Below are 25,097 nucleotides of genomic sequence, written 5' to 3'. Positions count from 1 at the left end.
CATTGAGAGGAAATAAATTACATCTAAAAGATGAGGAAATTCAAATTCCTTCAAGTGAGAATGTTGAAGATTACCATATTTCCCTTTTCATTTTTAACATTAGATATGAAAAACCTCCGTCATTACTCATGACCACCTCCACAACAACCTTCGCAACCACTACCCACCATCTCTACTACCACCCACCACTTCCACTACCACCCACCACCACCACCACCACCTCCGCAACCCACCATCACCACTAGTAACCATCACCACTGATGTTGTGGCCACTGCCACCCACCATTACCATCACTTCCGTTACCACCACCACCATTACCATCGCCGACACCACTACCACCACCACTATCACCACCACCTATAACCTCTGTTACCACCTAGACCACCACCCTACCACCATCGTTGTTACTACTAACTCTATCATCACCACCACCACCTCTATTGTCACCACCACCACCACCATCGCCGCCACCCGCACCCACCACCAACGACATCCACCACCACCACCGCCACCACTAACACCCACCGCCACAACCACCACTGCCTCTACCATCAACACTAGTGATGCCACTACCACCACCTCCTCCACCTTCGTTACCAACACACACTGCCGCCATCACCACCAATATCGCTTCTGCCATCATCGCCGCCGCCACTACCATTGTTTAGTATTTTTATAATTTATATAATACATATTTACATATAATTATAAAACAAAGTAAAAATAAGCAAAAACCAATAAGGGTAGTTCTGTCATTTTACATTGTTTCAATTCTATTTTCCACCAACCAAATAAAATATAAAATTGAATTCAAATTCAATTTACTGCTAACCAACATGATAAATTAAATTGGATTCAAATTTCATCTACTTTAAAAACATCCTTTGAAACAAACACCCTAATTGAAACTCATTTTTATATTATGCATGAAGCAAATTTTACAAATCTTACAACTGATTCCTCTCTTTGGTAACATTCACGAAACCCCTCGAGATTTGAAGATGATCAATTGATCTCCAATCATATGCATGAAGCAAATTTTACAAATCTTACAATTGATTCCTCTCTTTTGGTAACATTCACGAAACCCCTCGAGATTTGAAGATGATCAATTGATCTCCAATCAAAAACAATTGTCTATTAATTGGATAAATATTATAATATTATACTTAACATAATAATGACTAAGTACGGTTGAACTTGAGTTGTTATTTTGAATTCAGTCACTCAATTTTTGTCGTTAATAATAAACATTGCAAAACTAGAAATAATAAGAAAAAAGTTTGGATTGTTATTTGTAAATAATTTATTGTGTTTGTCTTTAAGTTTTAAGTTGGTAGCAAACACATTTTATGTTTTTATCTAAGGCTTGAATAAGTCACATTTTTAGGTATATTCTAACTTGTTGTTTAGAAAAAAAAAATCATATTTTCTTTTTAAACTTATACTTTCAGCCTAAAATTTTAACATTTGTTATAAATTTGGTTTGAATATTTTACGAATTCATCTCAAATTTAGTTTAATTTATATTTTTTTAAAACATTTTAAAGACCTTTTTTTTATAACTTTTTACAACATTTATTGAGATTTTTTTTTCTTAATATTTTACAAGTTTTAAATACTTTCAAAAAAAAATTTAAATTGTTTTAGCAATTTTTTATTATTTATTTACTTATTTTATTTTTTTACATTTTTATACAACTATTTTTATATTTTTTAATAGTATTCTTAAAACGTTTCATATACTTTATATATATTTTTTACTTTTTTCATAACATTTAATAATATTTTTAACCTGTATTAAAGAGTAAATAAGTTTGAAAAATATAAAAAAAAATTAAAAAAAAATATTTCTAAACATTATATAAAACTAAAAAATTATAAAAATATGTGCAATGATTTAAAATTATTAGTTTTTTTAATAAAAAGTACTTAAAAAATATGGAAAATAATTTATAAATTAAATTAAATTTGGGATGAATTCTTAAAATGTTTAGAGACCAGATGCATAAGAAAAATTATAATTTAAGCCAAAACTATAAAATTAAAGGGAGTGATGATCTGTTTAACCTCAGATAATAATAATAATAATAATAATAATAATAATAATAATAATAATAATAATAAATAAATAAATAAATAAATAAATAAATAAAATTGGTTACTATTTTAAAATATAAAATGTTTGTTGCCAGTTAGAAACAAACACGATGGTTTATTTCCAAATAACGATCTAAACCTTAAAACAAACCGATATAACATGCAGTTTGTGTAAAAGCACAAAACTATTCGTCTGTAAAATATTATTTGGAAAAGGCACATAAATATATCAAAGCACAAACATATTAACTTTATAACGATAATAAATAAAATGGAACATTTAACCCCAAATAATTTTTCCATGCACAAAGTCTACATAGACAATTTGTCTTTCGAAAACGCTAAGTTGGTCATCTTATACTCATGTTATGCATGTTCCCTTTTAAGAACATTTCATTATTTTTTTATTTTCGTCGAAGAAACATGATAATTACCAAAGTAGTGCGTTTATACTTTATATTGGAAGTTACTTTAACAAATCAATAGGAAATTTTATCTCACTATAAAAATCAACACAAAATTACATAAATGAACCTTATAGTTTATAAAAATCACAAATCCAAACACTACATTTTTTTCTTGACGAAGATGGTCTTTATAGATTCAATTATTTGCATGGTAGGTCACCGACCTATCTAAAATATATATTTTCTACCCCTTTTACTATTATGTATCTTTTATTTATTTAACTAGTCCTTATATTATTCATAAATTAGAAAGAGCTCCCCTATACCCATACACTCACACCATATTTTTTCTCCCTTCATTCTTCTATTGTCCAATGTCCACTTGCCACCGCCATCCAACGGTCACCACCACCGTCACCGCACCTCCCATTCCCATAACCAAAAGACACCATACAATACCAACCTAGGATACTCACACCCACAATATATTAACCGATTTAATTGACTAATTCCATATAAATCAAAGAACACATAACACAATGTGCACACAAAAAACTTAAAATAATACTCGATACAAAGCCATTTAAATGTGCACAACCAATCAATGTCAAAATGCATATAGATATGCACAACAAACAAATGATTCGCCCATATATATAGGTTAGAGAAATAAAGAAAACATAACACACAAAACATCAATCAAAACTAAAAATAAAAGATCGAGAAGGCCAAGAAACACACCTCTTTGTGTGTATGTGCTTTGTATCCATATTCTTTTTGTAGGTTTGAGATTGAATTGCGGGTTATCGATAACATTAAAGAAGAAAATAACATCACATACGTTAACGATGCCTGATAAATTAAATGAGGTAGAAGGGCAAAAAACCTCCGACATTGATATCATCTTCTCTCTACAAACAAAAATCATAGTCTCCATACCCGATCTTCATCGTGAGAAAAAGGGAATAACAATGACACAAGTAGGAATGGTGGCAATCTGAATTAGTGTGATATGTTTGATGATGGAGGGTTCAAGTGAATATTAGGGGGGGGGGGGGTAAGGTTTATGTTAGTTTATTCATATAACTTAAAAGTAATATAGATTAGACTTAAAAAAAAGATAAAAAATAATAATAATAACAGAATATACATTTTACATGGGTTATGGACCAACCCCACAAAAAATTAAAACTATATATATCATCTTTATCAAGAAAAAAAATTAAAGACTAAATCTTTGACTTTATATAAAATGGAGAATATTTATATAAATTTATAAAAAAAAACACAATAACCAGATAGGTATGATAATTGATAATCATAGACATAATAAAATTACAATCGAAACAAAAGAATCAAACAAAATATATGTTACCTATATAACAATATAATATTTTTATTACATTTGTACTTTAGAAATGTAATAGAAAGAAATATTAGTTTCATTATCTAAATAAAAGAACCCATGTAGAATAAGTAAGAAAAAAAATCTTATATAGTTCAAATCAAATTTTATGTAACATTGTTCAAGTGTTCCGTAAAATCACAGGGGTTAAATTGTAACATCATCAATTTAAAGGGAAGTAAAGTGATTTTTTAATCGAAATTAAAAAGGAATTGCAAAATGGGTCAAAGGAAAGAAGATGCTTTTAGCAGACATCACCACAAACCATGGCAGCTCTCTGTCTCTCCTTCTCTGTGTCTTATTGTGGAACCATGAGAGAGATTGGTAGATCATATACATACATACATATACGTACAGTTACACGTATACAGATTATACATAGAGAGAGAAAACCCTATCATTAGTACCAATAGCAGCTCTCTCACTCCAAGGCATGCTTTCTCTCTCCTCTCTCACTCTCCACAGTTCACCTTTTGCTTTTGTGTTGTTTGTTTGATTAGTGTTCAATATTGTTTGCTCCCTTTCTCATCACACCCCGCTCCTAATTTATCTACATTGTGATTTGCTCTTCGAGATCTTTCTTGAGTTGGTGAAACTGTGTAGTGTTAAGAACTTAAGGATCGGGAGAATAATGGAAAATACGGTCTAAAGATCTGTTGGGTTTTCTGTTTCAAGGTTTTTTCAAGACCTTACCTAAATTAGTGAATATAAGCAAATTAGCATTTACACAAGAGGTTGAAGCTGATGGAAGCTATGATTTTATAACTTGTGTTGTGTTTTCGGATACTTAGGGTTCACTTTATCAAGATCTGGTGGGTGGTGGTGGGGTAGTAGTGCCAGATCTCCCAACAATCATTGGTGCTTTGTTTGGCCTGCAATGCAAGCGTATGTATATAATTGCAATTATATTACTTTTTAATCATCTTGTTTCTTTATCATTATCACTATGTCCTCCACCTGTTTGATACTTTGCTTCAAAGAGATATCTTGAGTGCTTGTTTTGATTTTTGTATAGCGTTTGTACAATTAATTAGGGCTCAAATATTCTGTGAATTGAACTTGTCTCTCAAGTTAGAAATTAGCTCCTGCTTTTGCTTTTAGTGAGATCAAAGATTAATCGCTGTAACTAACTGTATGAGATTCGTTAAAGATGGGGTAAACGTGAATCCTTTTCATGACACTATTATATTCAAAACTCTTTACTGTTTGTTGCTTTTAATTCTTTATATTTTTTCTGAATAAACTTAACCGTTGTGTTCTACTGATTAAAGGCTGCAGATCTTATTATAAATGGGTCAAGATTTAGAGCTGGATTTTGAAAAGTACTGTGTAGTGGATGCAAGTCCCAAGACTGTTCTTCCTTCTCCTCCTCATCATCATTCAAATCTTGAAAAGAGAAAGGTTAGAAAGAAACCTAAACCCAAGTTCAGAAATGAAGCATCATCATTCTTGAGTCAAAACAAGGAATTTACAGAAATAACCTTCAATCGATACCGAAGTGCATCCTGTAGAACTGCTCCTTCAATTAGGTTGCAAGTTGATGAAGAAGCACCAAGAAGAGGTTCTGTGTATCAAAGCTCCATAGAATCAAGCAGAATGAATAGAATCAGTGAAGGGAGAAGGAAGATTGAAGTTTCAAGAAAAAGTGATATTCCGTTTTCATCTGAAATAATAGTTGATTCCTTATGTGGTTCAGATGAGGATAATAATAATAATAATTCAGTCAATTCAGTCAACAAGGAGAATCTTTCCATTTCAATCCCTTTACACAAATCTCTATCTTCAAGATTATCTATCCCCCAATCTCCCACCAAATCAGAAACCGATTCTTCTTCCTCATCAAAGACTCGTTTCAGTCCTTTCAGAAAGATGTTTGACCCCTTCACAAAGTCAAAGTCTCACAAGATCGAAGAACCCACATCCAATGAAGCAACATCATCCAGAAAGACTACTTTGAGAAAATCATTGCTAAATGATTTCTCAAACACTGATGAGGGTAAGAAAAAAGATTCTTGTAGCTCAATCCTATCATCTTCTTCTTTTGCTTCTTCAGCTGCTCACTTAAGTGGGATTCTTAAGGTGAGAAACAAGAATGGGATGCCATATTTTGAGTTTTCTGTAAAGAATCCACATGATGTTTGGGTTGCAAAAACATGGAATATGGGAGATGGGTTTAATTGGGTGTATACTTTTCACATGGCTCAAAACAGAAGATCGAGTAATGTCAGTGGACATGGAACATCTAAAGATCATCATCATCATCATCATAGAAATGGAAGTAAAGAGTTTTTAATGATGGCTCAGATGCAAGTTTCTTGTTATTTATGTACAGAATTGATAAATCCTGGAGGTTTCAATAACTCCATGCTCACAGAATTTGTGTTATATGATCTTACTCGCCCAAAAGAAACCCAAATTGACCAAGAAAAAGTCAACAACATGAATTCTTCAAATTCAAATCCATGGCCTGTGAAAGATTTACATCCGGATCTTGAAACTGCAGCCATTGTTTTACAGTTTCCATTGAAACACAAAGAAGGGGATATGAGAAATCATGATGTTGTTGAAACTTCAACCCCAACAAGAGTTAATGTGGTGATCCCTTCAGGTAACCATGGTTTGCCATTGCCAGGTGGCGAAGGTGAAGCTCGTGGTGGGGCCTCTCGATTACTTGACAGGTGGCGAATGGGTGGAGGTTGTGATTGTGGAGGGTGGGACATGGGGTGTCCCCTTGTTGTTTTTGGCAATCATCACGTGAAAACGGATGTGGAGATTTTCTTCAAGGTAAAGGTTTTTACTTTATTATTTTATTAAAAAAGTTATATATAAAAAGTTATAATGATGTTATTATGTTGTTTTTTTTTTTTTTTTTATACAGGGGAGTAAAGAGAAGATGCCAGGTTTGACCATGAAGTTGACCGAAGAGGGACAATATGTGGTTGAGTTTCATGCACAGTTAAGTTCACTACAAGCTTTCTCCATATGTGTTGGTATGTTGCATGGAACAGAAGCTTCCATTGTTGCATGTGGAGGAGATGTGAAGAGGAAGATTTTAAAATGTGATTCTTTGAGGGTTTTTATTGAGGAGGAAGTCAAACACTTGATGGAGGCTGTGGCAGAAGGGCAAAAAGGGAAATCAAGTAAGAATGTTGATGAAATTCCACCTACTTTTGTAGTTAATCCACCGTTTTCTCCAATGTCTCGTGCGTGAATGATGAAGCCTAAAATGATTTTGCATAATCTTTAGATAGGTTTAGTTTGTTAGGAACAATTTGAGGGGGAAAACAAAATTGTTTATATTGTTGGTTCTTTTAAGAAAGAGGATTTTTAGTTTTAGTTTTGTAAGTTATATGAAGGTGGTGTAGTAAGATATGGAGGAATATTTGTATCTCTGGAATGATAAATAATAAGTTGGTCTGTTATACAAAAGAATGTGCATTGTTATTGGAAGTTTGCAAATGTGGGTGGGTTCTTTATTTCAAGAAACTTAACTTCAAAACAAGCATAGTTAGCAACTTTTGAATTTTGATCTTCATACATCTTAAGTTATTGTTTACGAATCCTCCAAGGTATTTTCCGGTCTTGATAGATAGATATCATGGCATAAAAACTTGTTTGTTAACTTGGTGATATGCCAACTCAAGTCAGTAACTCCATTTCAAGGCTGAGGCCGAAATACTAGATACTTGTTCACAAAAAGAGAGAGTCAAGCCATTCTGGCATTAAACGATGTTTAATGTTGCACTAATTAACTTAGATTATGAACCACCAAATGACCTTTTGCTTACCAGTATCAGGAGTTGACGGATATGTGTCCATCAGCCAAAGCCAAAGGTTGATGGTTCAAATCTAGTTGGATGTGTGTCTAAATGGTTCTATAACTTAGATTATAAACCAATGTAGAATCATATCGAAGATCGTACGAGAGTACTTGAGGATCATTTTTATCGATGAAAAACCCTTTAGCATAAGCTTCATAATTATCAGATTTCTACTTGCATTTGAAGCTCATTTGACTATAGAGACATGACATGAACGAAATTGAAATTTGAATTTGTGTTTGCGTCATGTGCAAAAAACAAGACATCGTGTTTGTGTTTAAAATTCAACATGATATTAACATGTTTTTCAATGTTTGTCTTGTTTTGTATGATTAAGTATGAATCAAATAAAATGATAGTTATTTTATGCTATTTTTATTGTGCTAGTCGTGTTTTAAAATGATATCAGTTTGTGTCATATAAAAAATCGTTGTGTCGTGTCAGATAGAAAATACAAGATAGAAAATACAACATGACTATCCGATTTGATACCCTTGCTTGACTATCACCTATGCTTGAAAACTTTAAGTTATTTGAGTGAGTTTAAGTGTGGAAGCAAGTACAAGTTATTTCTATTTTTATGATTTTTATATATTCTTACCTTATCTGTTTTATCTTTTAGAATATTAAAGTGGGGTGTTTGTAACTATGTTGACCTTATGTAATCTTTGGATTTATGAAAGTAGCTGACGTATGGTCATTTAGGAACAATAAGATCCATCTTTTTTTTTTTTTTTTTTTTTTTTTTGTGTGTGTGTGTGTTGGTGAATATGTATGAAGTAGCAAGTGGGAAAACATTTGAATCATATCTCATTATATATGTGTCTAATATAATAAATAACATGCACTTGAAAAAATTGGCAACTAATTTCAGCGACATTCTACAAAAAGAATATTTTCCTTTCCTTTCCTTTCCTTTCCTCCCTCAATCCTCACACATCTTCACTAGTATATATGATAGTATCCTTCTCTTTACATGAATTTTGCACTCTAATGTTTACATGTTATATCATATCATATCATATGACACCTAAACTAAAAGAATCAAAACAATCATATCCATCCATCCATCCATCTTCACAAGAATCGATTGATTTGTTTCCCCTCAAAAATGCTTCAATAATCAACAAAAACAAGCTACTTGGTTTTTACTTTTTATGATCAAGATTCGAGCCGAATAGGTCTAGGTTCAGCTTCCACAGAAAATAACCTTTTAAACGACTCATAAGATGCAAAAAATAGTGCTCCCTGAGTCATGTACATGGCCAATCTCGGAGTCAACCCCCTGATTCCATCCATCCATCATTTTCAGAAAAAAATATATATATATTTCTTGAAAGTGAATTTATTAAATATCATTATTACCTATATAGACCCTTGGGTCCTTCATGTTGGGCTATGTCTTTAAGAGTGTCAAAAACACCATGATAACGGCTTACAGATCCAGGTATCTACACAAAATTTATTCAAATCAATCATTCATATGAATATCTTTTATTTATTCAAATCGTTCGTTTATTCACAAATGAAAAATGTTAAAAAGTAAACACAAACAAACCTGTGTCTGCAATCTTGTTTTCACCACATCAAAAGGAGTTGTAAACAAAGCAGCAGTAGATCCAGCTAATCCTCCACATAATAGCTATAAAAAAAAAGAGTATTAATTACTAATTATTAATTACCAATCAAATTCTATTACCTACACTACAGTTAAAGATCAAAAAACAAACCGTTGATATTGTGGTTGGTTGAGCATGTGCTTGATGCAAAGACATCATCTTTTTCAAACTCTCATATGTATAGAACTAAAACAAACAATAAAAATGAAAACTTTGTTAGATTTTACACTCAAAATTTTAAGTTGGATTATTATATCTAATCTAATCTAACCTTGATAATAGAATGAGGAACATTCCTACAAAGTACAGCTCCCCATCCATTGTATAATGATGAAAAGCCTCCCTTCCCAACAATCCCCCAAAAAGCATTCCTGTGATTATAAAATTACAAAATCAGTTGACCAGAAAAGTCAAATGTTATTAAAAAAAAAAAGGATCATATTCATACCAACAGCTGTGATAATGTGAGCCAACTTGCATCTGCTGCTTTATTCGCTCACTTGGAGTAAAAACAAATGATGTGGCAACACTTGCACAACCTCCAGCTATGCAATGAGCCAATGATTGATGCTCCTGTAATTTGTAAAACAAAGCATCAAGAAAACTATTTGTAAAATATATGGAAGCAAAAAGAAGAAAACCCTTTCACCTTGGCAAAAAGGGGAAGCAAAGCCCCCTTTACTGATTCATAACTGAAAGTGTAAATTGCAGAAATAGGTGCTGAAGAAGCAATATTGCTTGTGATTCCACGATAAAGTCCTGATAAACCTGAAAAACAAGATTATAATCAGTTTTAATGAAATTACTTCAATAAGAAGAGAGTAACAACAGACACAGTGCATAATACCTCTTTCAGATATAATTGACTTGCCAATATATTGAATGGATCTTTGATCTGTAGGACATGACTGAATGACAGTCTTCACTGTATCCATGGGGTGCAGACACAGGCTAACAAATATTCCAGCAAATGCTCCAGCAAAAGCATGCTCTTGTTTTGCAACTCCATGTTGTGGTTTATATGATGTTGATGTACAAACTTCCTGCTTCACAAATTTACTATCTTCACCCTCTATGATCTCACTTAACTCATTCTCTTTCTCTTCTATAGGATGAAGAAGATAATCTGAGCACAGAGACATAACACTTACACTAGTTTTGATCATATTGTTTGTGTTTTCATGTGTTGTAGTCACACTATTAAGTCTAGTAGCATCATCTGGATTGATTGTTTCAACACCGTTTATTTCTAAAGCATTAGAGCAGTATTCGGTTCTTTTCTTATACTTTGCTCCTGAAAGCTGTATGTCAGTCATCCATCCATATACATTTCGGAATTCATATGAGATCAATACACTAGAAACCTTTTTTTCTTTGCAGGATCTCAAAAGGTGGTAGCAACTGTGAGAATCACTGAAACAATCAAAAGAAGAGATTTTTTTGGCTACATGTAAAGAATCCAGGTCTTTTTGCACATCTACTGTAGGTGAAACATGAGTTTTAGCTTTGAGATTGATAGAGACATTCTGAGTTTCAGAAGGAATAGATGCAATTACATTCCCTTCTTCTGCTGGATAATAAAATGTGTTTGCTTTTTGAAGGTTATCATTGTTCTGTGTTGATGTCCTATGGCGTAAAACGGGAAGAGATGAGGTGGCAAAATTCCATAATTGGCCAGCTCCTGATATGAGATCAGTAGTGCTGACTATGGATGATGACCTGGATTCAGCTTTTTGAGAAGGTTGTTTCCTGTTATCATGGGGACTGGGAGCATAATCTTCACGAGTAGCATCCACAAGGTCAAAAAAAGGTCCTCCATGAGGATTATATCTATAGTTGATTGAAGGTTTGTCATTTGTACGAGATTGAGAACCCCCAGTCATTGATGTGATTCATACAATTCAAGAATTCCCTTTGAGAAGAAAGGTTGCAGGTGGAGAAGTAGCAATACAACTGCAATATCAATCACATCATGGTAACTTTATTAAAACTTGCTAAGAATATAACCTATAGGTCTTAAATTTGAATCCCTTTGTGTATTGCCCATTGAAATCACCGATTTTGAGTCCTGACAAGCTTAAAAAACCTCAATGACTCTAACAACATAATCATATTCGAGTTCATACTATATAGTACTTGATCAACTAAAGCAAGTCAACCCTACGCAATACCGAAATCGCCAAAACCACAAAAAGGAAAATGCAGATTGAAATCACATCAAATTAATAGAAAAGGCCAAAATCCTGACATGAATTTATCGAAGCAAACGGTTCTCAATTTCTAAACAACAAAGCGTACACAAGTTCCTATCAATGGTTATATAATATATAGATCTTGTGCGCTACTTCTACAGTTCTACTAGATTTGTGCAATAATCCCACACAATAAAAATTTACGAATAATTCGAACAAGCGCAGGAAAGAATTAGAAACCTGGATGGATTGTTGGATTGCGATAAAGAATGAAGCATAGGGCTTAACGTTGTTGGATTCATTTTCTGTAAAAGCTAATTTCAAAGGAGTGAGGGGTTTAGTGGAGGTTTTATATGCAATGAAATCTATAATAGGGGTAACGAATCTATCAGATCACACAAGTTACAAGTATATTTCCATCCAATTTAAAAGAAAAAGAAAAAAAAACATTTTTGCCTATTTTTTCTGGCAACTGTTTTTTAGATAAATAGGTCCTTTATTTAGTAATGAGCTTATTATTAAAAAAATATTTTGTTTACAATGTTTGCATATACAATTTCAAAATACGTACTCTAAAATAAACATTATTAAAAAAAATATGTTATATACAGTTTGCTTATATTACAGCTGGAAATATATAATATTCTATTCTACTTCTAAGTTGATTAAAAATATTTACTTAAAAGTATTTTATGTTTAGCATTACATTTAAATGAATATTTTCTGGATGAATGAACATATATACTACAATTTAAAAGAATATATTAATATGTTTTTTTATACCATAAAATCGAGGCTAACAACTTAAGTCCAAAATTGAGGGTTTAAAGAATCAATAAAACTTACTTGGAAAAAATATTATTATAAACTTATTATTTTATGATTAAATAAAAAATGTGCTTATCAAAAGTTAATTTTTATTTTATGTAATTGGATTATTATATTAACTATAAGTTTATAACATAGACTTTTTTTATTATTAAAACTCAGTTATAAGGTCGGAGGAATTGGTGTCACGTTCCCTTATGAAACTGCAGCGCCACGTAGAAATCATCTTATTCTTTACCACAAAAGTGAGGGTTCATATCACATCAAAAGAGTGGTGCCACACTTGAGAGAGTTTTTTTTTAATTAATAAAAAAATTAATTGTTTGTGTTCCAAACCGGTGTGTGTGTGTGTGTGTGTGTGTGTGTGTGTGTGTGTGTGTGTGGGGGGGGGGGGGGGGAATAATAATTATAAAGTGTTTGTCGGTTAGTAATAATAATGTAATGTGATATAAAATGTGCAAGACTCATAATAATCTAAGGGTCTAAAATGTAAATATAGTTTGTCGTCTTGCAATCATGTGATTACAATAATGTAATCGTCTATAATGTAACCGGCTCTTTAGAGCCTATAAATAGGGCTTTGCCCATAAGGAATAAAGCAGGAGTTACATTATTACTAACCGACAAACATTTTATAATTATTATCCTACCGACACGTATCACAATATTGTTTGCTGATGTGGTGTAGATTGGTGTCTTCTAAATAGATGGTGTTGATAAATTCATGAACAAAATAATCCTATAAAGTCATAGGACCTGATAGATCGGCTAGGAAGATTGCTTTGGGAAGCAAGACGCAAGTCATGACGAACAAAAACATTATTGAAGACATGTGTTCTTTCCGTATGGAAGGAATTGTAATTATTTAAAAAATATCGATAGGATAATAATTATAAAGTGTTTGTCGGTTAATAATAATGTAATGTAACATAAAATGTGTAATAATTATAATAGTACAAGAGTCTAAAATATAAATATAGTTTGTCCTCTTGCAATAATGTGATTGCAATAATGTAATCTAACCAGCTCTTTAGAGCCTATAAAATTTGTCATGAATATGTTCGATTAGATTGTGAACAAAGAAGGAAATCATTTAGATCGTGTAATGTTTCTAGGCATTTATTTTTCCTTCTTTCCTCTTTATATTTATACAAGTCATTGTTATCATAATATGACATTGTTATGTGGTGGAGTTTTTCTAAATACTTTCAAATTTCATGATTTGGATAAGACTATAGTAATATGAACTTATGGTAGTTAATTCATTTTGTGCCAATTTTTTGGATTCACTTTATAAGCGAGTGAGAAAGATTGTCTTTGTGACAGTAAGAACCCTCAACTTTTTTTACATGTATTTAATTATTAAAAGTAGGAAGTGACTTACAATATTCTAACTTATTTTACTTTTAAGCTTAAAGACCAAGTTTGTAATTTATGGATGATTTATATTAAAGAATATGGCATATAACACACTTACAATATGTTTTTTCTAAATATATTTTCTATCTTTTGTTACCACTAAATTTATCAATAAGCATGTGTTCTTTCGATTGCAACATGCTTTTGTCATGATTCAAAAAAATAATCATCATGCTTATCAAACCATATTATGAAGTGGTTTATAAAATTACAAGATTGGAAATGTATGGTACACATGTGGTATTATACTTGTCTCAGGAGGTTTCAAGACCCGGTGGAACGATTAGATACCCATTAAGATCAATATTTTTATACGGAGGATCATGCTTCTCAGTATCCCTGCTAGAGAGCGTCTATCTGATAAGGGTATTATGGTGGACTCGATTACCTGCCCCATTTGTTCATGTAGTGTGGAGACAATTGACCATATCTTCGCAGGTTGTGCGGAGTTGATTGTTTTATGGTCACATATTGTTGTTTGGTGGAGTCTTCAAGTTTCGCCCTAGCTTTCTGTCGAGTCTCTTATCTTGCGGTCAAATTCTATCTCCTTGAGACCAAGTCAGCAAAAGGCCTTTAATGCAGTGGTTTTGGCTTGCTTTTGGTGTATTTGGGATTTCAGAAATTCTTCAATGTTTGGAGCGGCTACTCCTAGGATATCTTTACTTTTTGATGAAGTTGTTTATAGGTCATTTTTTTGGATTTCTAATAGGTGCATTAAAGCCAAGATTAGTTGGAGTTCTTGGCTTCATAATCCTATTTCTGCTACAACTTTGATGTAATGGTTCTTTTCTAGCTTCTTGTTAGTTTTATAAAATTCACCGTTCCAAAATAAATAAATAAAATAAAAAATAAAGTCAAATAGTAGAGGATGACAAGAAGCATGTATAAGGTATTATTTGTAAGACATGTGACTATAAATATCAATCAATAAAATATGATGAAGGCATTTAGTAAAAGAGAAACATCTAAGATGATGTAGAAGAAATTTCTTGTTTGGAATTATGAAGTTACTCTAGAGTTGATGTTTAGTAGAAACTTTACATGAGTATATCGATAATTTAACCTATTTGTTTTCCAATGCTGATTTTGATAATACTATTTGTAATTTTATATCTGAAAGTGTAGAAGAAGTATATTTAAAAATTAGTGTATTTTTCGAAAGAACTTTTTTCGAGATATGTTTGGAATGGTTGTGTTCAAATGTCATATTTTTAGACAGAAAAACCAGTAACAATTTTCATAGATTTGGGTGTTGATCACACATCGGCTCATGTAATCAAATCAAATTATATGACCAAACTACAAAAGCGCATATATTAATGTTAATGTCAAATATGTGAATATGGGTTCGATTATGGACATAAACATGTGTATGTAAAGTAAACAACTTCATCACAAAACCACATGTACACATGTATGAGACATGAGTATGTTATGATCATACTCATGTTTGGACATAAACATGTGTGATTATCTAACGACCACCTATGGAGATATTTGGTGAATTATGTATTCAAATATTCAATAATCCTTTTATTACCATAACAACATGAAGACATGAGAACTGCCCATGATCACCACCACCAAAAGATCTTCACAATCACAGTTGTCCATTAATCACTACCACCGACAAAAATCAATATCTTAATAAAATCAACCCACTTTTACAAAGCCAATAGAACATGCATACTTTTGGTACAAAGACAATACCTTTGTAGTTTGTTGGTCCATTTGCTAAATTTCTAAAGCAACTTTGTCCATAATCAAAATGAAAAAGATGTCATAAACGTTTATAGTACTTTCCTCCCTCATCTCTTCTTCATTTTTATTCTGTAATTTCCATCTTTATTTCTACTCATATCAAATAAAAAAAAAAACACCCCATGATCCATATCTTTCATTTCTCTAATAGAACACCTACAAAATAAAGCATAAAACAACAGATGGCAAACATCAACCCTAAAACTTGAATAACATAATCCAATTTCCACAATCGATCAAGAAAATCTTGACCTCTTTACCCCTAGATCTAACATTCTAAGTAACACTGTTTTCATATATTAAATTTTCACAACCACAATTGTTTTCCCATGAATAACATACAGTCAATGCTAATCTATCTTACGGAACAGTCATGCCATTAAAGATCAATCTTCACCTTCTCACACCAGGTTTGACCGAAGAGCTTCCGGAAGTTGACTTTTTACCACTAGAACCTGAAAACATCATTCAATTTAGTAACAATTTTCACAATAAAAGGAACAATTAAGTAAGATGATGTACATACTTAATGAGACACGTGGCAAACCCTTGGTCAATGATGTTCTAGAAGGTGGTGCTGTAAACCGTTGTGAAGATGAAGAAGAACCTGTCTGCACCGGTTTTCTAGAAGAAGTAGCCGCCACCGCCGCCTTTTGCGGGGGCCTCGGAAGTTTAGCCGGTACATTCGGCCTGAAAATAAAAAAACCCAAAAGAATTTACAAAAAGACGAATTTGCCCCTAAAGGGTAAAAAAAACATTTGGGTGAGAGACCGACTCACTTCTCAATGGGTGGCGGTTTTGAAGCTCCGGGAAAAAGAGTCAACTCGACAATACTACTGAGTGAGCCATCGGTCTCTGTCCCCATTGAAAGTCCACCATCAGAAATATCACTTAATCTCTCTTCCGAATCATCTTCCCCTAATCCCAATATCTCAATATCATCATCATCATCATTCAGATCTTTATGGGAGCTACTTTCACTCAAACACTCGCCACGTGGCGGCGTCCCATTCGCCTTCCCACCCCGTAACCTCCCCATCTCCTCATCTTTCTTGCTCAACGCGTCTTTCAAATTACTGACCTACATATAATAATAATAATAATATTAATAAAAGTGTCGTGTCGTGTCGTGTTAAACTACTTAACGTAATGTGAAATGACGAAAATAGCCGAGGGATTTTGGGTACCTGTTCCATGAGCTCACGAACGCCCCTGGCATCTTTATTACTACGGGCTGCACCCAACTCGACACCCGACACTCTCTCAGCGAATTTCAGAGTACTGATGGTTTCTGAAAAGGATTCCACATCGGGATTCAGCTGTACAAACATGAGAGTTTTTGCTTGTCCTCCTAAAGAGCTCTGTAAGACCTGAGTCAGCTTGCTGTTTCTGTATGGGACGTGTTGACTTTTTTGGGCAAGGGCAAAAATGACATCTCCTAAAGCGGATAAAGATTTGTTGATGTGTTGAGCTTCACGGAGTCTGTCTCCTGTTGCTTCTGACCGGTCAACTCTTTCACTTCCCGCAAGGTCAACCAAATGCAAGTTGCCACGTAGGACACCATTCGTCTCCAAGTCAACTCCACGAACATGAACAGTCAACACACTGTGTTGAATCATAAAAGTTTTACACACCCGTTAAAGAAAGGAATACCACTGTACTTCACTCCAATTTGCCCTTATAAAAAAAAAAAAAAAAAATTATCATAAACCATTCTCACCTGTGGGACCGGCTGCTTCTTTCGTTCAAAGCGGTGGCCCCCACAGCCCGATTTGTTAACCCTAAATTCATCAATTCCAAAACATCTGCGGTTGATGTCACCGGGTGCATGCTGGCATCGGGTACAGCTAACCCATTCGGTTGAGTAGAGTTCCATATCCCAAGTGTGTGAAAAGTCAAGGTCAAAATTCTTAAATAAAATAAAGTCAAACTACAAAGTCAAAGTCAAATTTAAGGATATCTTCTCTGAGTAGTGTCACTCGTTAACAGATCACGAACTTGTTCATTATATATTTCCACCATTTGAACACCGATTTCGTATTCAAATGAGCTTCTTCTTGTTTGGGAGAGATGAAATAAATCATTTAAAGCTCGATAATTTACTCCCCAATCTTCTGGAGATGACACATTAGGCCCAGTCTAGAAAAAAAAAAAAAAAAAAAGTCAAATATTGTACGATAAAATTTAAATTTATTAACATAAAGATTTAATAATTACCATAGTATATGTCTTCCCAGACCCTGTTTGACCATATGCAAATATGCATACATTGTATCCATCTAACACTGACCGAATGAGTGGTTGAGTGTCAACAAATACATCCTCTGTAAAAGAAAGATTATAAAAAAGTGTTATGTGTATATAATATAATACAAAATGATAATGGTAGAAGAAAAAAAAAAACCTTGTGTTGCTGAAGGGCTAAAAACTTTATTGAATTTAAAGAGTCGGTGGCTTTCTTTGATTTGTTTTGAAGGATTTGTCACAATTAATTCACCATTTTCGCCAATGTACTCTATGGTTGTTTGTTTTTGATTTTGACCCTTGAGAAATGGCCTTATACGACAATAAACCCTAATATTCCCTGTAAAAACAATAAAAGAAATTAGTAAAAATTGTATAATGATTAATCACACATTATGTTTATATCTCTATATGCATTTTAAATACCTTTCAAATCCTGTACTTCATTGTACAACTTCCGGTTTTCTGTAAGGACGGTATGGTAATTTTGTGCAGCATCTACAAGCCCTTGAATCTTCATGCCTATTCAAATTCACAAAATGTCAAAAAAAAAAAACATGATGTAAAAACAAATGTCATTTAATTTATGAAAAAAGATAGATGTGAAAGGTGAAAATTTACCAAATTGATTAATTTCTTCGGTGTAAATCTGTTGTGTCTTCAGAACTTCTTGCTTAATGGATTCAGAACCCATTCTTAATTCCTTTAAAGATCCAGACTGGAAATCCATGAAGTTTTTGTAGCCACGTTCTTTCTTTTTCCATCTTAAGAACTTGGATTCTGTGAACTTTTCAAGTTCTTTCACCTTCTTTCTTGATCCAGTAAGAAGATTTTCAAGATCTGTTATCTTGTTCTTCAGCTCAGATTCAACTTCAATCCCATGTTTTTCAAGTTGTACATATCGAGTCTCATATGTATCCCTTGTGATTTCTATTTCCTGTTTTAATTTAGAAATCTCTAAATTACACTCATTTTTCTCTTGTCTAAGTCTAATTAATTCTACATCTTCAAGTTTTTTTATGTCTTCTATCTTCTTTTTCTCAGACTTAATAAGCTGGAGTTGGTTCTTAATGAGCTCATTTTCTTCTGCAGCTCCAATAACAAGAGATCCAAGCACTTTAAATTTTAATTGGTATTTCTCCTCACGTGTCTTGTATATATTCTTTTGCTGTAAACACAAAAAAGCAAAACTACTATTATATAAGTTTAAAGTGAAATTTGAATATTTCTAGAAACTCTTTAAGCTTTACCTTCTTGAAATATTCTGCTTGCTTTGAAATTTGTTGCTCGGTCATTTGAATGAGCTTTTTTAATACACTGGCAACTCTCTACATAATAGAAGATGAACTTATTGAAATGTTTTACAGAAATGGTAATTTATCAGAATTTAGAACCCAGTAATTGACTTACATCTGGTACATCTTCTTTCTTGTTCTCAATGGTGTCATCAAGAATCTTGTGAACAATTTTAAAAAGTGATCGAGAAGATGCATTCTGTGTATAGAAGTTGAATTTGGATAAAGGTATAGAAAAAATAGAGCAAAATGTAGATTTTACAGTTCAAGGAAAATGAAAAAGAAAAGCAGTAGATTGTTAACCTCTAAACTGTTAAGTTTTGTCAATTCTGGCACTTTAGCAGCAGGAAAACATGTGCCATTACCATTGATTAAACCATCTGATTGGTTGTTTGCACTTCCATTTGAATCTTGGTGAAGATCCATTACAAACTAGCTCAACTTTTGCTTCCTTGAATGTTAGGAGATAGTGCTAAAAGTACGAATAATTGTTAAAATTATATGTAAAACCCAGAAGAAGATAACAATCAAATGAGACTTTTCCCAAATTTCATAAAAGGATTTGGGCAACATTGTTAAACAATTCTAAATTCCATTATTCTCGACCCCCAATTTCAAATTTCAGGAAAAGTAACTCGATTTCATGTATAAAACGTACGAAAAAGAATTACAACCCCACAAAAACCCTAACACATTTATCAAAAGCTAGCAGCATTACCCAAAATCTAGTCAAATCCAATTTATAAATTGAGCTAATTGATGAAATAAATCGATACGAAAGCATTCCATCGCAGATCTACTTGAAGTCATATACAAAAACAAATAAAATTAATAAAGCAACATGGAAGAGATAACATACCTTAAGAAGATCACCGACTAAACTGTCGAACAGAAATAGTAGATTTTTGTTAAAATTAACATTAAGGGATAGGGTTTACGTTCTAATTCTACTGTAATTTCAAACTTTGAAGGTGGATCCACGAAATGCGTATACTGATTGAAGCTGGTTTTTTTCTGAGTTTTGGAGATGAGAGATTGGAAGAGATGAAAAAGGAGATAGACGACTCTGCTGGCCTGCTGCTTCTTCTTTGGCTTTGTTCCTTTTACTTTTTTCAAAATTAAAAAAATTAAAAAAAAAATGTTTTATTATGAATTAATTCATCAGGATTCCATTTGCATTCCATTCCCGCCTTGTATACTTGTACCCATATTGTTGGAAGCTTTAAATATAGACCGATTATAATTATAATTATAATTTCAAGAAGGATGGTATAATCTTTTAATATTTTGGTAAAGCTTTACAACTTTATGAAGATTTAAATGTATGTAGAATTTATTGATATTATATCATCAAAGATATAAGATAATTTTTTCAGATTTAAAATGATGAATTAGTATTTTTAACCATTATAATTATTGAAGTCTCTCATTTATGTATATGTTGGAGTAAGTGTGCGATTTATAGGTTACAAAATTAATGACTTGCAAGTAATTGCATATTTGATGTTACATATATCAATGATTTCCGATAAAAAAAAACCATTTAGCTGTCTTACCTTTTTTAATGTAGTGTTGGTAACGGGTTTTTGAAAAAAGAAAATTATAGTTTTAAGAATTTTAACTTTTAGTTTTAAAAAAAAAATGATATATATATATATATATATATATATATATATATATATATATATATATATATATATATATATATATATATATTGAAAGTATGAACATTAATTCAAAAAGTGCTTCCAATAAATTTTGATATAATTCTAACTTTTGCCTTTTATATTTTATATATTTCAAATATCTATATTTTTCTATCAAATATTTTAATATAAATAAAAAAATAATTTTTTCAAACATAATATAATCCAAAACAACTATAGATTAATTAGTCTTTTAGGTCCCTAGAAAAACTTCCCTTCGAACTATTTTTTATTAAATTGTTAGACATAAGTTTTATAGTGGGAAAATAACTTCACAGAGTAATTATCTTTTCGTTTTGTTCATGTTATTATTTACTTTAAAAATATTGTATATGCTTAAAAACAAAAGAAAAGAAATATAGAATAGGTTATATAGAATATTTCAAAAAATTAAAACATACAAAAGTGCAAAAAATGATCCCTATGGTATGCATTTTTTCTGAAGTTTAGTCCAAATCTCGACTTTTTTGGTTTTGTGGTCCTTTTGAACTAGTTTCGTTGCGGATTTGGTCCATCAGTAAAGTGAAATGACTTTAATACCCGTTGGGGTATTTATTTTCTATTTTTTCATATTTTTAAATATTTCATAATTATTAAATATACAAAGGGTCTCTCTCTCTTTCTCTTGTACGAAGCCATTCCCCGATTCATCTTCTCCAACCAAAGAACATAATTGCAGCCCCAAAACATTACATATGTTCATAAACCACAAATGATGAACGCACCAATCAAATTGATCAGATAAATCCATGCTTTTTACTGGGTACTTGACTCAGACCTTAACAAAGAATTACTCTTGGATAATAGGGATGAGATTTAGAACCGGAAAACCGGACCGGGACCAGAATCGGACCGGAACCGAAACCGTTAGAACCGGAATATATAGAACCGGTTTCGGGTTTAAAATTGGCTTTATCCGGGTAATCCGGGTTTGGGTCCATCAGGTCTGGGTAAACCGGGTCTAAAAACCGGAACCGGTGTTCGGAACCGGAACCACTTTTAGGACCGGAAGCAGTTTTTGTGAAACATTTAAAAGATGCATATCTCATTCGTTTCAACTCCGATTGACATGCGGTTTTTTTTCAACATGTAGTTTAGAGTTTGTACATGACTCTAGATTATAAATTTGCCATTTTTAGTTTTATATTCTTTGACTTACAGTCCCCCAAAGTCGAGATATCAAAGCTGGAAATTTTTAGTTTTTCAGTTTTTTTGTATTCGGTGAAAGTTTTAAAACATGCATATCTAATTCGTTTGAAGTCGGATTGACATGTAGTTTTTTCCAACTTGCACTTTACAGTTTGTACATGAGTTTAGACTATAAATTTGTCATTTTTGGTTTAACATTCAATGATTTATAGTCCTCTGAAGTCGGGATATCAAAACTGAAGATTTTCAATTTTTCAGCTATTTGTTTTTGTACTTTGTATTATGTGAAAATGTTAACACATGCATATCTCATTCATTTAAAGTCAAATTGACATGTTGTTTTTTCTAGAGTATATTTTAGAGTTTGTACATGATTTTAGACTATAATTTTGTTAATTTTGGTTTCAGATTCAATGAGTTACAATCTCCCAAATTCGGGATATCAATATGAAAATTTTCAAAGTTCAACCCACTAAGTAGTAAGTAATTACCAAAAAATTTCGGGTTTTTTGGGTTTTTCCGGTTCTAAACCCACTTTATCCGGTTCCAACCTACCCACTTTGCTGTTTCCGGGTTTTTTGGTTCTAGACCCACTTTACCCGGAACCATACCCGAAACCGAACCGGAACCGGTTCCTATATACTGGTCTGGTTTCCGGTTCTACAAAATCTTGTTAACCGGTTCCGGGTTTTCCGGGTCTGGGTTTCGATCCACTTTCATCCCTATTGGATAATACCTTACCTCCACAAACCAACTTCTAGTTCTTCACAACAAACCCATTATAGCTTTGAATATGAAGTTTCACCGACTCAATGGAATTCAACTCCAACACCTTCATTGGAACCATGGAACTTGAAAGAACCAATTAAATCATTATCGGATATTCGTTATGTATAAATAACGAAGGCAAAATGGAGTTGTCAGAAAATGGCCTAAGAGCAATAACACCAGAGGACCACATGTTCTTTCTGAAATTTCCAACCTTTTTACAAATCTAAGAAAACTAAAGCGAATCAAATCCTTACCACACAAGAGCTTAAATCCTATGAATGAGCACCAAATTGGAAACATGACCAGGATGTAGAAACCCTAGAAATGTAGACTACAAAGCCTTTCTATTTTCTTTTAAGTTATAATTGTCACCCATTTTTTTTTCTTCCTTATAAATAGTAATATAACACCAACGTAATCTTTAAAATTTTGAAAAGATCGTAGACTTCATTTGGAAACCAATTAATTTTTTAAACAAAACAAAAAATAAATGTATATCAATTTATATCTTAATAACTCAAGACAAAATTGCAAGAATATTCTGTGTGTTTAGTTGGAAATTATCACATTGGATCAAAAAGATAGAGATTAGCACTCATGGTCCAAATGCTTTCCTTTTCTTAACACTTTGGTCCAATTTACTTTAATTTTTTTGATAATGACGATTTTGCCCTTAGTTTTTTCAATTTTATTTATTTATTTAAATATTTTTATATATCTCTCTCATAAATTCAAAACACATATGCGTTCATATAAACACTTAAGAACATAAAGAACACTTGTTGCCTCCATTATCCGCCACCACCACCACCCGTCGACCACCAGACTCTGCCACCACCACCGTCATCCACCAGTTTATGCCAACAACATCATCGTCGGCGACTAGTCTCCTTCCCTTGATTTGCCCTTTACCTTCATTACCCCCATTCACAACCACGATTGACCATCACTACATCATATACTACCCATCGTCGCCATCTCCCGTCCATGTTCTTGCAAACTCTGATGATGACATTCCAACAATGGCTTTATATTATGCTTTTGGTATTCCAAGATGTTCACTATCAGTATCCGTCAGCTTCATCTCAAAATCAGCAATCTTATCATGATCTGAAACATTTCAGTCGATTCATTCAATATTATAAGCATATCCAAGTACCAAATTTAAAGGAGCAGAAGATGAGCGACGAATCTTCACTAAATTGTAGCACATAATAGCGAATCAACTAGATGTAACGAAAAAATGTGAAAAGACACTCCTATATTTAACTTTGGTTTGCAAATATAACTAATTTTCTATTGTAAGTTAACCAAATTGTGTAACACCAAGTTTTGAAAGTGTTCGTTTGTGTCTTCGGAGGACATGGGCATAAGCGTAATCTGATGATTCTATATTTTATGGGTTTCGGCTACTATTTGGAAGGATTTTAGGATTGAGGGAATAGCTAGGAGCATAGGGCTTCTCGCCACCTTTTCGTGGATATAAAGTTCTTCAGAAACGGACTTGGGACGAAGACGTTATAGCACTTTGAAGTTATTGGCAATATTGGTCCCTAATGGAGAAAAGTGGCAAGAAGGTACCACAAATGAAAGGTGGTAGGCGCGGAATTACTGTTGGATTAATGTCTAAGTCCATAACTATAACTGGTAAGACTTGACCCGACCCAACCCGGCATGGTCCATTTGGGTTGCATGGCATCATGCACTTGGATAGACTATAATGAGAGAAATAAGACACTTATGGTTATTAATATATTATAAGTTCTAGTATATTAATAATAAGAATAATGAGATTATTTAATTAGTATTGATCAAGAATTAATCTAGGATTAATTAAGTGATCAAAAGAAGACTAATTAAATATATGGGTTGATTGTGTAAATCATCCATACTTGTATAGTGGGCTTATGCTCCATGGATAATCAAGTTGGGCTAAAACCCATTGGATGGTCCATGGATGCTCCATGGTGTATTTGAACCCATGGATCCAAGGAAATGGAAAGTCATGACAATTAGGGTTTACCCTAATTGTAACACTATACAAAGATCTTATTCTTGACAAAATCGGCATTAGTATTATTCTAGAGAGGGCTAGCCGATTTCATGAAGTGTAGAATTCTCTCTAAGTTATTCCAAGTGTTCATGGTGTTGTGTGAACCATTTGAGGTGTCACACTTGGGGCACTAGGCACTCAAGCTTCATGAAGACAAACACTAACAAAAGGTATGTTATTCTAACTTGTGTTATTCAACGTTTAGTATGCTAGAATAGAACAATACCTTGGAAAGTTGATATTTGCATGTATAATAGAGAAAACATAGATCCAAGGTATTTAGGGTTGCATGTACACTTAGGAGTGTTAGAATGCTCAAAACCCTA

General features: G+C 32.7%; 3 protein-coding genes across 7 annotated transcripts; 1 reads left to right on the top strand and 2 right to left on the bottom strand.

The window, feature by feature from the left end:
- The first annotated feature begins 4,152 nt into the window (after positions 1-4,152).
- Positions 4,153-7,363, top strand: LOC145000558 (bromo-adjacent domain protein, putative (DUF3527)). Of its 5 annotated transcripts, none has more exons than XM_078959798.1 (4): positions 4,153-4,588; positions 4,705-4,798; positions 5,192-6,697; positions 6,792-7,363. In XM_078959798.1, the coding sequence occupies exons 3-4, from the start codon at positions 5,204-5,206 to the stop codon at positions 7,122-7,124; spliced, it is 1,827 nt and encodes a 608-aa protein (XP_078815924.1). In that variant the 5' UTR covers positions 4,153-4,588; positions 4,705-4,798; positions 5,192-5,203; the 3' UTR covers positions 7,125-7,363. The 5 variants fall into 5 exon arrangements, with proteins under 5 accessions (XP_078815924.1, XP_078815922.1, XP_078815925.1 ...); XM_078959796.1 differs by having other exon boundaries at positions 5,185-6,697; XM_078959799.1 differs by lacking the exon at positions 4,705-4,798 and having other exon boundaries at positions 4,153-4,344; positions 5,185-6,697.
- Positions 7,364-8,582: 1,219 nt separating this feature from the next.
- LOC145001147 (Mitochondrial substrate carrier family protein) lies at positions 8,583-11,961 on the bottom strand. Its single transcript, XM_078960495.1, has 9 exons — positions 11,786-11,961; positions 10,201-11,306; positions 10,003-10,121; positions 9,802-9,926; positions 9,625-9,724; positions 9,465-9,539; positions 9,293-9,376; positions 9,100-9,185; positions 8,583-9,019 (listed from the first exon to the last, which is right to left on the bottom strand). Exons 2-9 carry the CDS (start codon positions 11,234-11,236, stop codon positions 8,896-8,898), a joined length of 1,749 nt encoding a protein of 582 aa, XP_078816621.1. The 5' UTR covers positions 11,237-11,306; positions 11,786-11,961; the 3' UTR covers positions 8,583-8,895.
- A 3,775-nt stretch (positions 11,962-15,736) lies between these two features.
- On the bottom strand, positions 15,737-20,209 carry LOC145001145 (P-loop nucleoside triphosphate hydrolases superfamily protein with CH (Calponin Homology) domain-containing protein). Its single transcript, XM_078960494.1, has 14 exons — positions 19,952-20,209; positions 19,396-19,564; positions 19,208-19,291; positions 19,048-19,125; positions 18,419-18,965; positions 18,224-18,319; positions 17,958-18,137; positions 17,771-17,877; positions 17,514-17,692; positions 17,274-17,438; positions 16,741-17,158; positions 16,333-16,634; positions 16,080-16,243; positions 15,737-16,008 (listed from the first exon to the last, which is right to left on the bottom strand). The coding sequence occupies exons 2-14, from the start codon at positions 19,516-19,518 to the stop codon at positions 15,947-15,949; spliced, it is 2,505 nt and encodes an 834-aa protein (XP_078816620.1). The 5' UTR covers positions 19,519-19,564; positions 19,952-20,209; the 3' UTR covers positions 15,737-15,946.
- Between the last annotated feature and the right edge of the window lie 4,888 nt (positions 20,210-25,097).

Source organism: Lactuca saligna, chromosome 6, assembly GCF_052625555.1.
Source record: "Lactuca saligna cultivar CGN05327 chromosome 6, ASM5262555v1, whole genome shotgun sequence".
Taxonomy (NCBI): Eukaryota; Viridiplantae; Streptophyta; class Magnoliopsida; order Asterales; family Asteraceae; genus Lactuca; species Lactuca saligna.
The sequence above is the reverse complement of the archived record's forward strand: the minus strand, read 5'-3'. Positions and strand labels throughout refer to the sequence as shown.